The sequence below is a fragment of the Labrus mixtus genome, chromosome 12, assembly GCF_963584025.1.
Source record: "Labrus mixtus chromosome 12, fLabMix1.1, whole genome shotgun sequence".
Classification (NCBI taxonomy): Eukaryota; Metazoa; Chordata; class Actinopteri; order Labriformes; family Labridae; genus Labrus; species Labrus mixtus.
In genome coordinates, this window is record NC_083623.1 from 12,567,238 (window position 1) to 12,583,039 (window position 15,802).

At 40.5% G+C, this 15,802-nt stretch overlaps 1 protein-coding gene across 1 annotated transcript in view; it reads left to right on the forward strand.

Moving 5' to 3' along the window:
• Nucleotides 1-220: 220 nt before the first annotated feature.
• Nucleotides 221-15,802, forward strand: part of mettl24 (methyltransferase like 24) — a 38,230-nt gene continuing 22,648 nt past the window's right edge. Inside the window, exon 1 of the mRNA XM_061052030.1 lies at nt 221-939. Within this exon, the coding sequence (XP_060908013.1) occupies nt 616-939 (324 nt within the window). The 5' untranslated portion in view covers nt 221-615. The remainder of the gene's footprint in view (nt 940-15,802) is intronic.

The following is a 15,802-nucleotide window of genomic DNA, read 5'->3' on the forward strand; positions in this document are numbered from 1 at the left end:
GCAGCTGGCCCTGCCCATGTCTAGAGTTACAAAGTAACCCGAGAGTCTGCAAGGCGGGACGGGACGGGCAACCCCAGGGAGGGGGCAGAGCCACAGAGGGGTGTGTGTGTGTGTGAGAGTGTGTGATGTGATCCTCATAGAAAGAAAAGAAAGCAAATTAAAGGGGCGTGTGTGTTTGGGGAAAAGGGGGGGGACATTAGCGTGGGGAGGGAGTTCCCAAAAGTTTTCAAAGACTGCAGCACACATTGTACTTCTGGTTCTGTGTGCAGAGTCTCATGACCCACACATACACTCTTATGCACACACTCACACACACACACACACACACACACACACACACACACTAGCAAGCACATAACCATTCGTTCACGACGCAGCAGGCACACATGTGTTGGATATTATGAGCAGAGGTGTTCTTGACATGCTCATTGGTTCATTAACTTACAACACTATGTGTAGTGGTGGACTTTGAACCTGAAGGGAATGAGAGGCTGGACGAGAAGAGAAGACAAGACGAGAGAGGACGAGGGAAAAAGAAGAAGAGAAACATCTGTGACAAGAAGGAGAATGGGATAGCAAAAAGCAAAAAAGAAACTTAAAAAATAGTGGTTGGACATGGGCAGAGAGAGACTCACCTGGGGTTTGCTGCTGCGTTTATGTGTGCTGCTCACGGCTGTGTGTGTGTGCATTCATGTTTACTTGGAGACAGGTTGGCGTGGAACACCTGCACCCCTTGCACTGGAACATCCCATCCTGTCTAGCCAGAACCGGGGCCAACAAAGCAGAACCAAACAGGTCCCTGCAGAGGCAGGCAAACAGGACAGAAGCATTAAAAGGAGAATCTCATACGTCCGGACTCTCAAGAAGGACAGGAAGAGAGACGAGGACAAAGAAGACCCCTCGCCCCCATGCTGCCAACCTCCCCGCCCACACAGAAAGGTATGTTTAAAAAGAGTTTAATTGCTGCACTTAAGAGTCTTGTAAGGGTATCTGATCCTGGATCAGTGTAGTAGGAGACAGAGCGGCTCAATAAGGAGCTTTGACTGCTTCTCTGTGAGCTATACTGGCTTAAAGCTCAGTAATCCCAGGAGGGTGATGAAGGGAGAACAGACAGCAGAATCGATGCGCGTTCAATAAGCGCCTCTGAAATGCGCTGAGGTTTAAAAAAAAAAAATCTGTCACCAGAGATTCTGGCAGAGCACAGCTGAATTTATGTTCAATTTCTTGATAACTCTAAGGGGTATATAGGCTTCACAGGAGGAAGGAAAACGGGGTAAATACTTCCCCTCTGGCTGTTTGTGCATGATTTGAAAATCTATACATACTCAACCCTAACAAAGACCCATTCAGATGCAATGTCTAGCAGCACAAACACAGCTATTCACACACACTCCAAGAGCTTGATCTTTGACCTATGAAGGGTGTGTTAAAGTGCAAGCTCTCCCACTTCCTTCTTTGGGTGCCCCTTTATGCCTTTTACTTTTTCCTCCGAGTTTCCTCTGAGCTATTTTCTCACATTTTTATTTTGTCATCTGATCCCTCCATCAATCATTTCCGTTATGTCTCCTTCACTAATATTCACCACTCACTCACACACACATACACACACACACACACACACTCACACACACACACACACACACACTCACACACACACACACTCACACACACACACACTCTCTCCCTTTCCTTGATCTTGCTTTCTTCCCCCAGAAAGCTTCATTCAATCCCCCATTGTCTCCCACTGTACTGATTTTCTTCTCTCACTTTGGGGTAAGTGATGCTTGTTTCACTTTTGTTTTTTAAATCTTTAATGAGCTAAACCAACTAGAGACTGAGGAGCAAGCGCACTGGTTTTTAAAATGCCATGAAATCACTGCAGGGCTGTTATGCCACGCCAAGAAACGGGCACTCATGTGCAATCAATATTACATACCACCATATGCTCACTCTGCCTGCTTCGTAACCAAACATTTGTCACATAAGATGCCCTGGAGGGGCCCTGATGAAATATCTGTGTCATATGCTGCTGCCATTTAACTCCTCATCTTTACACCTCTTCTGGTTTTTTTTTTTTTTTTTTTACGCTTTAGGCTTTCATCTGAGCAGATCACTGTTGCTCTTTCCTTCTGTCATGTTACCTCGTTCTCCGTGCTCTCATCCTCACTCGTTCTTTTTCATCTCTCCTGTCTGTCTCAATTTAAAACTTCGGTCTCGCTTCCCACTTCTAACCCATATTGCTCCTGTTTTTTTTTAGCACTTTCTTTAACTTTTTTTCCTCTCCCTTGGTAGCTCTTCTCTCAGCGCTTAGTCATGAAATAAAGAGCATGATAGAAGGGCTGTTGCTTTGCAAGGAAGGTGAGGAGGAGGCTTTCCGTGAACATAATGAATTGGAGGTATTGGACTTTAACCTGCCATTCCGGTTAAAGTTCAGTTTTCAGTAAGCCGGTTTGAGAAATAGTCTCCTGCACCCTGCCATTCCCCAATCGAAAAACATTTAAGAATTGTTTGAAGGTTACTTGTTTTTTTCAGCCTCCTAGACAATGTATTTGGCATGAGATTGCATTACTTTGTCCCAGAAGTGTTCATACAGTTTGAAAGTTTTATTTTTGTATATCTCTTATCCTGCCATGGTGTTGTGCATCTTTGGTTCAAGTGTTTCTACCTTTCAACAGTTTGTGAAAAAAATCTAATTTTGATCCTGCAGAGCATCAAAATAAATATTAGCTGCACCTCAAAATCATCTATTTATGAGCTGCTGTTGCTGACACAACGTCTACATCTACTGGAATACTGGTATGGAAATGTTGTCTCTGGGCAATATATGCAATTCTGTAGCTAATTTCCTTACATGTACAAAAACATATTTAAAGCACTGTGTATCAAAGTTTCAATTCATATAGGAAATACTGGTTGAAAAACAAATCTCTACAGCAAATGTCAAAGGACAGTGGGTAGAGTTGGAAATCAGGGAGAGAGAGAGAGTGGGGAGTGACATGCGGAAAAGGAGCCACAGGTGGGATTTGAACCTGGGCCGCCCACTTGGAAGACTACAGCCTCCATACATTGGGCGCGTGCAATAACCACTGTGCCACCGGATGGGTTTTTTTTATGTTTCAAACACCATGATTGGTTGATTCTGCATGTAAATCTGCAAATCACAAACCATACAGCGGCTGTAGATTAAATTCTTACAGTGTTGTGATTTGTAGTGAGGATAAAAACCACCAATAATCAAGACCCTGAAATGTTTGGGTGTGTAATGGACAAATGTTGAGTTTTCATATACATCCCCTGATGCGCATTGATTTGCCTTATTTTTACAAGTAGGTACCAAAGTGTTGAAATAATTAAGTATTTTGTATCATTATTCAGTCCATCAGTTTGGTTAACTGAAACAAACAGACACGTCTAAGAAATGTTGAATGTGTTTGTCAGCTGTTTATGGCGTCAGATGTAGCTGTGTTACATTTTATTTGATCCTGGTTCAGATAAAAAAAAACCTTACACCTGTCTGGTTGAGAGCGCCATGTCATCTTACTTCATCACTTCAGATTCCCCTATAAATGATTTTGTTTATTTTTGACATTTTTCAAGTTTATCAATGAGTCCAAGGTGACACTGCTTCACAGCACAACACCAGCTGCTCCTGCATCTTTACTGCGGATGGAAAATGTCAAAAGTTAAGATTTTTTTTTAGCTTTGAGGCTCTGTTTGAGCAAAATGAATCAAAAAATCATTCAGAAAGGCAAAGCTCTTCTCAGAAATAATTCAAGAAGTTGACAGGTGACAGGACCGACTGCTGCTGACAGATTCTCTCGCCCTCCATAGTGTATGAGGGAGAGAGAGAGAGAGCCTAAGGGTCTGTTTTTTGTAATAACCAATCTAAAGGAAATCTTATCTCTTAGCTGTCAGGCATCCACATAAACAGCCTCACACACAGTCCTCTTTAATCATTTACCTCTTGCAGGCTTTCTTCCCTGCTGGGTAAAGTAGAGGAGCGGGTGAGTTGGTAAATAATAGACAGACAGAAAATGTGTTAAGATAAACAACAGCAGCAGGGATGAAGGTAGACACCACACCAAACGGTACATGAAAAAGACTGAAGGGAGAGGACACAGCATGCACCGATGACTCAGTGCATCGTCACTCAGCCTCCTGATTTTAACACTTAATACTGCCTTATGTCACTGTGACGCATGTACACACAAATCATTCATACTCCAACGCATTTCTATATTTCAAGCTGATAACTATAAAGAGCTTGAAAAAAACAAGAAGCTGCAGGTGGCTCGAGAATCTCAGCAGAAGTCCTCAGATGACGGATATGCAGATTTACATGTCAATGCATTTGATACTGTCTTGCTGCCATTGTTGGGAGAGAAAACGCTGCTTTTGACTTGTTGAACAAGATAAGAAAGTACATCATGTGAAGGCAAATGCAGCACCAACAGGATCCATCTTGAACTTGCAGTGAACTACAACAAGTGTCTCATTACTGCTCATAAAGTCAAACATCTTCAAAGTGTAAAACTTTTCTGTGCACTGAGAGAAACATTTTGGAACAGGAAAATTGTGCCTATAGTGCCCCGAGTCCAAATCCAACACTTTTTTGTCCAAAAAAAGAATCTTGATATTCAAGCTCCCTGCTGGAACTTTTGCAAGTACATCTTTTTTTTTTTTACAGCTCTGATGTGAAATAGTATTTTCTTAACTCACTCATCCCAATGCAAACTATTGATATAAGTTAAGTACAAACATCGCCAAATTGATTTACAGATTAATTATTCATGCTTAACTGATTTAAATAGAGCCGCTTTTTTTTCCCTTATCCATCTAATCAGTTCTCCTTGCCTGTTCATCCCATTAGGGAATGTAGGTACTGTGAGCGTTTGAGAGCTTCAGAAGAATTCTGTGCAAGAGTCACTCAGAGGTTTCTCACTCATAGGCCAGCTGTCATTCACATGTCAGACACACTCAATCTCAAATCTCACAAGCTTAAACCATGCTTCCAGAAAGTTATCCCAGTTTAACAAGATTGTATAACCTGAAACAATAAGACAGACTACTGAAACAGTCATCCACTGATGTCAATATGACAATATCTCCTCTGGGATCTTGTTTTACGCTCTTTATTATCCTGTTGATGTTGGTAACAGTAAGACAACTAGATGTTTCTATTTGTTTCCAATGGCATAGAAAAATAAAAAATCAGGAATCAAGGAGAAGGGAATTAACTAAGCACTCTGTGTGTAATTGACTGTGTTTGGCTGAAGGAGAATAGTTTTGGTTCACCCAAAGAGCCAACAGTAGCCTACACTTTAAGTCAAAAGATTTCTTTTAATTTGACCCGACACAAGTTATTTTAGCCACGAGGCAAGCATTAATTACATTAGTCCAAATGAGCTTTAGTGTGATTCCAAATGAATGCTTCGATCCTGAACGTTCATTAGTCCAGTTTCAGGGATAAAGACAGAACAGAAAAGGCCACTTTGTGCAGTCTGTGCCAACCACTGCCAGCCACTTTTAGGCCCCCAGTGGAATTTGTAAGGCAGAAACTCGTTGACCTTGGTCTCATCTTGGAAAGCTGAAAGACCTCAACTTAACAGAGAAATACAGAGAGAGAGAGAGAGGCTTTTACCAAGGAACGAGAGGGGTTGACTTCTGTAATCCCAAAGGTGTGACTGGAGTCAGTTCTCAAAGATCTCTAACCTCCAGCTGGTGCGTCTGGGGAACCAGGAAGTCACAAGGAATAAATGGCTGGGAAGCTGACGTGTCACCTGGGTAGCACTTTATAGATGGTATTTTTAGCTTAAATTCATGGAGTAAACTGATTCTCTAGTGTGGTTGCCCTCCAAACTTGGACTACTTTATATACTTTTTATCGACTGATTCTGCAAACAAGCCCCCGCTTACTTTCAGTCCTTATGCTAAGCTATAGCTAACGGTCCAAAGCTATATAGTTTATGTCCACTTATTCTCTTTAATTAACAATAAAAAATAATCACACCACAACTTTAAGGTTGTTAGCAATTTCCCAAAGAGCGCAACATATGCTTAATTATTTTTAGAATTAATTTGGAGACAAAAAAAAACCCAAGTAATTACCAGCACCATTACAGCAGATGGGACATCTAAGCATTTTCATTTCCTATATTACTGGATCGTTTAACCCCAATGGCATTGCCTCACCCCCTTTACACACCCCAACCACCCAGGAGATTTAACACCTATACATGTGCCTACATCTTTTCTAACCCCAAGTAAGAAAAACCAGCCAGTGTTGAATCTTTGGGAAGGAGAACAAAGAATCCTCTCAGGTAATCAATCATCCCCTCCCTGCAATGTTTCTAAGTATTCAGTTTGCACCAGTGAGGGTTTACAGCTTTTTTGAATATGAGAAACAGCTGAAAGTATTTGCTGAGCCACCATGGTATTACCACTGCTTTAATTGTCTCTTAAGTAAAATGATTAAGGGTGCCAAACCAAACCCTTTTTTATAAAAGCGCATTGCTTGCAGAGTTGAGCGCTAAATGCCTGTAATTCTTACTTTAAATGTAGATTCATACATATCAAGCCTCAAACAAGATGATCAAAACCACATGTTCAAGATGGGGAAACAGATGCCGTTCAATGCACTTCATGTCATTGACTGAACAAACAGTGGGTCTCTTGTGTGCGCTAACTAGTATCGCACAAAGACTCCCACTGGAGGGGGAAAAGTCAGTGTCAAACTGTCAAGTCCAGAGTCTCCATCACACAATACTCCCCTCAGACATGGACGCCTTGTCTGGAACATTCCACAAAGTTCTCAGCCTCCTTCCCAGCTGATATGAATGAGTGCATTGACCTCTGAAATGGGACCTCCTCACTCTCATCTTTGCTACTCACCTACACTGGGCTATCCATGTTTCCAGCAAATGGCACATTGTGTGGCACCAAAAAGCCTACAGTTTTGTTTGTGTAGCCCAATTCCGTTGCACTTTAGCTACTCGTGTCTGGTTACAAAGACAACAAAAGCCACACAGACAGCCAGTGAGCCTCAAGAACGCTTTGCTTTGAGCCTTTACTTGTTTTTGTATGAATATTGCTGCTTTTCTGTCTAAAAAAATGGTTTCTGCAGTATGTATTCAATAGCTGTACATGAGAACGGAAATCATACAGAGATTAAGGCACGGAATTGGAAGATTAAATTAGAAAGACAATCACAGGCTGAGGGCTTGTAGAGACACTGCTGTTTGGTCATAATGTGGGCAGTACTCCAATCTTACAAAACAACCAAGAACACTGTCAATTACATTATGAAAGGGCAAAATATATCTCACCACCCCTTTTAATTTCTTTGCATTTTCACATTCAGTTTTCATTTAAATGTAAGAATCCCAACCCACACAATGGCAAAACAAAGCAACATAATGAGTCATAGGAGAAAATTACCGACTGTCTTTAAGCACCTTGCTGTCATTTTCTCTCTGTTTTTCCATCACCATTTAAGGCAGTAAATGTCATATGGTACCCAGCGTGCTCCCTCTGCTCTTCCCAACTAGACATGAGAAAAACAGATCTCAGTTCTGGGATATTGTCCAAGAAGACAGGCGCACACTTGCAACGACAGACTCACACACTCCGACACACGAGGAGGTTTAAACAGCGAGATTGCGAAACAATACAAACCCGTCTGTCTCTTGAGACGCCCCGGCCAAGAAGTTGGCCTTGTTCAATCAAAATGTGACAATATCAGACAACAACAGTGGTGTCAATGACTTTATATCTATGTCTCCACCTCATACACATCCACCTCAGTCCATCTGGTGATGAATAGAAACATCTATGTATGTATGTGTGAACAAGTATGAGTGAAGGTGCTATAAAGTGAATAGAAAGGGGACTGTGTTTCCAAGGCAACAGCCAGTTCTATAGAGACTGAAGTTGATTGTACATGCCATGACAAGTCAAAGGACTCCAGAGAACACGCTGGCTATCATAGGTATGCTTGTTTGTATGTGTGAAAAAGAAAAAAGATTATATATTTAGCGAAAAGAGCCAGCTATGAAAACAAGACAAACACGGCTCCCCTTTCCCCTTTAAACCACACATAGCAGCTAGCAGTGTTTGGCATACGTTAAAAAGCTGTTAACATCTGTAATTTACCACTGTGGCTTTGTCCTACATCATGTATACACTAAAACTACACTAGCTAATATCCATGTTGTTGTGGTTCTGTCAGCTACATGCATACCATGTACTTGTAATGACTTGTTTAATACACATTCTGTCTGTTCAGTCTCGGTACTGATTACCTTTTCATCATTTATACTGATGCACAAATGACTGCCCTAGTTTACCTTTACGAGGCAATGTAAAGAAAGCGCTGGAAATGAGCAGCAATCACAACAGCAAGCTACATTTACGCCATCGAATGGAACAGCACTGATTACTTTGCATTAATTCTTTCTCAATTTTTAAGCCAGTTTTATGAAAGGTATGTCCTTGCCACTGAAAGGAACCAATTATGTCCCTTTACTGCTAACATATTTTCTGATGAGTTCAGCTCCAATTCTACTCATAAAGTGGCTCATCATATCTGTAATACAGTCTCATGGCATACTACTTCCTATATAATTAAAGGCTGCAAAAATGAGTTGGAAGTCTGGGTGCAGCATAGATTGTTTGGGAGGTTTTAACAAAGCATCTTGGGGGGGGGGGGGGGGGGGGGGGATGCAACGTTCTATACAGCAGCTTTGTAAAGCATTTAAGCACAGCTAACAGATAAGATTTGCTTTAAGACAGATAGACACCAATCTCTGAACCTATTGGTTAACCTAAGACTATGTTGTGACAGTACAGCCTCCGGGTGTGCCAGATACTACTAAAGGCCTTTCAGTGTATCAGCCAGTTAGAGATAGATGTGTTATCCACACTGACTTATTTCTTCTACAGAGAATGCCCAGTGAAACACTGATGGACAAAGCTTTACAACTAAAACAGAAACCAGAATACTTAAAAAAAAACCAAATAAAAAACATGGTCTCTTGCCTGCAGATTCTGCGTGTATGTGCAGGATCTGGTAATAGAGAGCAAACTGAGTCTGCCTTGTATGTGATGGCACATGTTGCTGAATGAAAATGGGTGCGAGTTGGTCTTCAATCAGCTTCATTTTTTTAAGTACTTTGGCTGTGACTCCAGATTAACAGAAGGATGAAGCATTCCAAGAATAATAGCATGTGTGTGCTGAAGTGCAACGCATGGCCTCAATTTTGAATGATACTCAGAGGTTAATTCAATCTCAATCACAGTACTATAAACATGCAAGAATGTTTCAGTTACACACACAAGATAGTCTCTCTCTAACAGTTGATGCAAACCAGATGTGGGTTTGTTAGACTTCTCCTACGATAGAAAAACAGGGCAGAGAAGAGAAAGATCTCTTCATCTTCCATCTACACCATCTGTGCCTCAACCTCCAATTTTCATTCTCTCTCCACTCCTCTCACACATACACATATATGTATGCACACATGCACACACACAAACACTTCACTTCCACGCCCTGCTCGTGTGTCTCTCCTCTCCTCTGCAGGCTTCTTTTTCTTCACAGCATCACTCTGCCTTTGAGACTGAGCCTAAACTCCTCTGAGATTACCGCCTTTATTAAAAAAGATCAGCGTAATCCTCCTCTTTAATTCTGTTATACCCTCTCTGTCTTCACACTGTACTACGGCTGTGAGCTGGGATTGGCCCGTGAGCTGGGCCTGTCAGAAGAATAGCGATGACACTGTAGGAAGTGGAGACAACTGGGTCTGGTCTGAATTAAATAGTCTCCATATCACTGATTGGTCAGAGCGATAGAGCTCAGTAAAAGATCTTAATGTTTAGTCTATCAATAGCTGGAATAGCGAAAAGAACCTATAAAACCTTTTATTTTGCTGGTGAGCAAGTGTGGAGAATGAATATTGTCAGGATTAAAAAGTCTGACTTACTCATTAACTGAAGGTTTTTATTTGTTTTTTTCTGGCACATGTTTGCAGTTAAAACTTGTAAACAGCATCTTGAAATAATTCTGTATTTTTCCTGTTTCAACAAAAACCGTGAAAGGACTAAAACAAAACCTGAACCCAAAACATTGCAGTCCAAAAGCTTTAAATAAAACACTCAAATATAGCCATGATGTTGCACTATACAATTTCCTTCTTTCTTCTTTGCATTCTTAAGGGCGGCTGTAGCTCAGTTGGTAGAGTGCTCCTGCTGCTTCGTCGGCGTCGTATGATTATGTATAAATGGGATTAGTTAATACTGATGGTCACATTCCATAGCAGCTCTGCCGTCAGTGTGTGAATGGGTAGGTGTGACCTGCAGTGTAAAAGCTCTTTGAGTGGTCAGAAGACTAGAAGGCGCTATACAAGCTCAAGTCCATTTACTATTATTATTATTATTATAGAGTATATGCCATTCAACAGCTAGTGTTCTAAATGTGTATCAATCCGCACTGTTGGGGCCATATGGAAATATGATTCATTTATAGTTAAAGATCGCAACAGAGCCAAACATGAAGACATGATAATTATTTGTTTACATTATTGTAATGTAATTGTGCTCATTTTGGTTTTGATTTTGGGTAATTGTGCTTTGTTCCTCACCATTTGGATCAGCGCCACTACCTACCGTTTGGGTAATTTCAAGAGAACAATGACAGCTGGGGAGGGTGCTGAGAGTGGGGAGTGTAACAGTTTTTACACTCTGACATACGCTGAAATGATAGTTGAAAGTTTTCTGTTGACTTTTGGTTTTTGGTTTTTGATTGTGTGTGTTAAACCCGCTCAGCATTGGCTTTCCTGGAAGTTTGGTTTATTTCCTTAGAAGCCATTAAACGCACTTTCCCCTCTCTTTTGATTAACATTTACCAAAAATCAAGCTTCAAGTTTGCGACCTGTTTTAGAGATTTTTATCCTCAGTTGGAACAAATTACTTTTGGGCAAAACCCACGGAGAGAGAGGGGGAAGTTAGAAAAACAGGAAAACGCAATAATTGCTTTGGTATTTTCATGGGATTTGTTCATAAGTAACATACTGTGTATCCTGTAATAGCACATGGATTGTAAGAAATGGAACCTCTTACCGACAACTCCTCAGGGCAGAGGGTTTCTTTTTCATCTTTGAAACTTTTAAATGTCCTCTGATGCACAGAAAGCAAAAGAAAAAGTTGAAATTTCATCAGCACCAAGAACTGATTGTTTAACAAACACAAAATGAGTTCTTCTATTTTGCTTCAACGATTGAGCCTTCTAGGTTGAGTAAAAGGAGAAAAGGACATAACCTACACTAGTTAAAAACTCCAACAACCAACAGTTATTTTGGCCTGACAATTAATGTGCCAGTTTACCAGAGGGACACCTCGGGTAGTAAAAAAAAAAATGAAGCTATCGTTTAGGAGCTAAAAACTGCAGTTCCTCCAGTGTCCACTTGAGGCTGGCTATCAACACATCGACAAGACCAATTCACTTGACCGATTTAACCTCTTAATGTTGTTGTGTTATGTGATTTTCTTCTCAGGTTTTATCATTCTTTTATATATTGGTAAGCCAGTTCTATGAGTCACGATTTCTGTTGGCTTTTCCCTATAGGGATTACGGCTGTATTACTAAGAACACCGCTTAATTAAATAAAGTGTTTGGTCACCCATCTATCTCACCGGGAGTCAGGCAACATAATCAATATGTTTGATAGAAGTAAAATAAGGACTTTAAAGCAATGAGAAACACTTTTGTCATTCATATAATGTTAGCTGTCTTTTAAGCTATCAGTGCTTAGCATTACTTGAAAAAAACACAAGATTCTCAAATGTTTCCCTAATTGAGCATACATCTCTCATGTGGACTTTCACCTGGCTTCACCAACTGTAAGAACTCTGGGAGACTAATGTGAATCAGCCGCCGACTGTTTGATTGAACCACTACTTCCCTGTGTGCTCACTCGTTCATTGAATGTCTTCTTGACCTTTATTTGGCACTGCTGAGTTTTTAGCCAAGCTGAAAATATAGCCTGTCAAAGAACATTTCCTAACTTCTAGATGTTCCACAGTGTTAAAGAAATCACTCCTACGCTGTTGAACACACATCTTTGACCTCTGTTCCATCTACAGCTTGGTGGTATTTTTCTGAAGCATCTCCAGCCTGGTGCGAGTGATTGTTAAAAGTTAGCTGAAGGTTTGACACTCGGCCATGTAAGTGGCTCTTTACCAACAGACTGGGCTGAGATGGCAGCTCTTTTTTTTGCCACCTCATGGTTTTCACATTTACAGACACAGCTCACCTGTGGCTGGCTTGTCTATTAATGGGATGCATTATACTGACTATCTGTGACAATCAGATGATCTGACCACACTTACAGTAGATCCATCACTTTGCATCGACTTTGTTGATTCTTGACAGAAATACATATTTTAAATCCGCCACTGCCGAGTGATGGTCTCACTCTCCAACTGACAGTTCATTGGAGAAGTTGTATTGACTGTAGCTCCTTAAACATGCTGTGAACAGAGTGAACACAGGATTTTTCAGCCTAAAATGTCTGATTTAGTTGAATTTTTTTAGAACGTTGCTGTCCAAGCAGCAAAGTTCTGAGGCTTTGATTCTGTGTAACATATTACACATCAATTGCGAGTGACATAGAAGAGCCCTCCAATAAAGCTTTACAAGCTGTTGGTCCTCTGACATCACTTCTGGCCAATGTCTATCAAGAGGGGTCAAATAAAATGTTCAATAAACACTCCATATTATTCTAAGTAAGACATGAAATATACATCAACCTTGTTCCCTTATCAGCTGGATGCTTAAATAACAAAGAGTTGTGTATTATATAGGGCTGGGAATCTTTGGGTGTCTCCAATTCGATTAGATTTAGATTCTTGGGGTGACGATTCGTTTCAGAATCTATTTTCTATTCAAAACGAATCTGGATTCTTGATTCAAAGTTTATTTTTGAATTAGTACATACTTCAAGATCTACTCCAGTCATCTGTGAGAGTGGCTGCATTTCTTGCTGCTCCTTTTGGCTTTCTACTGAGGGAAAGAGCTAGCTTCAGCACTTAGCAGGGAGTGACTGATTAGCCAAAAAATATATATATATTTTTTTTATATGTATATATATTTTTGGGAGTTATGAATCTATTTAAAATCTCAGAATATAAGAATCTCGATTTTTACATAAATAATTTTTTCCCCCACCTCTAGTATTATATTATCATTTCCGAAAACTGACAAATACTTTTACCGCATCTGCTTTTACCTACTGGCATTTTCTTTCAAAATAAGAGCACCTGTGTTTAAAATGTAAGTAACAGGAAATATTCACACAGCCTTCAGAAAATGAAAATTTTAAAGAAACACCAACAACAGATTAATATTGCCATTTAAATACAGAGGTGAACAACTCCTCATCTTGAAGTCCATGACACCTGTTACCTTACACTTTTGTCTTCTTCTATTCCGCCTAACGTGTTCTGGCAGACAGTCCTCCTGTGTTTTATCCACTCATCTCTTGTTCATCCATCCATCCTCTTCTCCCTAGGGGATTATTCATGCTTGACCTGGCTGCTCACACCTCTTTCACACCAAGCTGAAAGGCACACTGAGCTCCATCAAGACATGCAGGCCATGCAGAAACATCCCCACAACAGAGCAATCAAAAAAAAAAGGGGCGGAGATGTTAAAAACAAGTCCTCTCTGTATCCTGGGAAATAAAAGTAGAGGTCGAACCAGAAAAGACGAATGGCAGACAATTCAGTTACAATTTGTGATCAGATTAATTCAATTAATCTCCGTTGTTTATCTAATTGGAAGCTAGTTTGTTTCCACTTATAGTAAATATTTACTTTCAAAATAAGACTGAAACTATAAACCACTAAAGCCTCCACTGTTAACTCAAGCTGTTTTCAGAACTTGCAGCCAAAACTTTAACTGACATGAAGTGGCACTATTTACTCTCAGGACCACTATAATGAATCCTTGCAGTCCAATTTATCACTTATAGACCTACTTCAACTGAAGATTCAACTCCTTTTGACACTTCCACTTTTGCTTTAAACATTTCATCGAGCTCTCCAAGAGCAAATCAGCACTAAGCACACACTTTCTCCCAGATGTCATTGCAGCAACAAATTCCAATGATTTCACTTGAACCAACAATCATCTGTTTCAGCGTTATACTCTTCAATTGTGTTCCATGCTTGGAGTGAAGCAACCTTCTCGTTACTGAATCTTTCACCTTTTTAGTCACTTGTTCTTCAAATGCTACTTCAACCTGCCAGTTAGCTGTAAGTGGATGTGTTTGACTGCCACTTCAACAACTTTCTACTTTGTAAAATAACCAAAGGGCAAGTTTTCAGAAGTGAGCATGCACATATTTTCTTTGTACAATTTAGCAATAAAGTTTCAGCAATTACCACCAATTTAAAAAGTATGCACTTAAATTGACCTCCACTTCATGTATCCTTTAAAAAATCTCTCTTAAACGTCTCTCAGTAATTTAAAGGAGATCTATTATACTCACTTTCACAATTAAATATGTCAGTCTGGGACACCTATTGAGTAGCGCTGCAAGATGTGTAGCTCAAAAAACTGCTTATTTATCTTATACTGGCGTCAGTAAAATCCCTCATTTCAGTCATTGTCTGCAACGGTTAATTTCAGCTGCTGTCTCTTTAAGACTACTAAACCTTTCCTCACTTAAATCCACTTTCTGCCATTTCATCCTATTTCATTAATCACAAGCTACTATCTCTCCCGTTGCGAGAGATGGGCGACCAACTTCCATTACTCATACCGTTTCAAATGTTTCAATTGCACATTTTAATCATGAGGAAAACTTTCAAAAGGTGTTGCCTCTTCTATCTCTCAGTGTCATCGTGTTGACTCACCATTTCCAATCTTCCATCCTACCACTCATGTCAAGGCAAATACCTGAGCTGCTCTTGCTGTGGGTGTAATTATAGCTAATGCCATGGGATGAAGGTGTGCACAGCTGAGGCTCGACAGCTCTGGTGATGATCTGCGTGTTTGTTATTAACACTGCTTACCTCTGCTGTCCCTGAGGTGCTGATGACTTGTTCAGTTGCTTGACTGAACATGGAGCTTAACACAAATCTCATCAGCACAAAGTGATGACTCAGCAGTAAGTAAAAGCTCCTATAGGCAAGTGAAATGTTTGCACGAACACACACATTCAGTCTCTATTTAAAATGTCAGTTTAAGCTCTGTTTAAAAAACGCTGATAGATTAAAAATATCTGACTTATTTATTTGTCATCAAAATATATTAATAATATCTTAATGATTGCGTCCCTCGCATGTTCGCTTCTCCACCTTTTCCCTCTCTGTTCCTAGTACAACCAACCGGATAAACTGCGATGTGATGCATTGTCCCAGAAATCTCCCCCCCCCACCTCCACCCGCTCAGGAGTCCTGTCCCAACATGTACCATGCAGGCTGATGTATGGGGCCTGCTCTCTCAGCTTTGCAGGGAGATAAAGAGAAAAGGGACAGGTCAGAGACAGAGAGCTGTGGGAAGTTTCAGAGTCTCTGGGATTCAGGAAGGATAGGTGATATGTTTTAACATGTGAACAACAAGCTGAGGTGAGGTACAGCTTTAATGTCTCTGAAAAACTTTCCACACTATACTGCACCAGAGGAGGAAAGTTGATTGAGACTGGTATTTCGGTTCTCCTTCCTTTGCAAGGGAATTTTCAGCTACAAGATCGGAATTAAAATTGTATGAAGGAATTGAACTGCAAAGTCTCCGCCTGGAGAT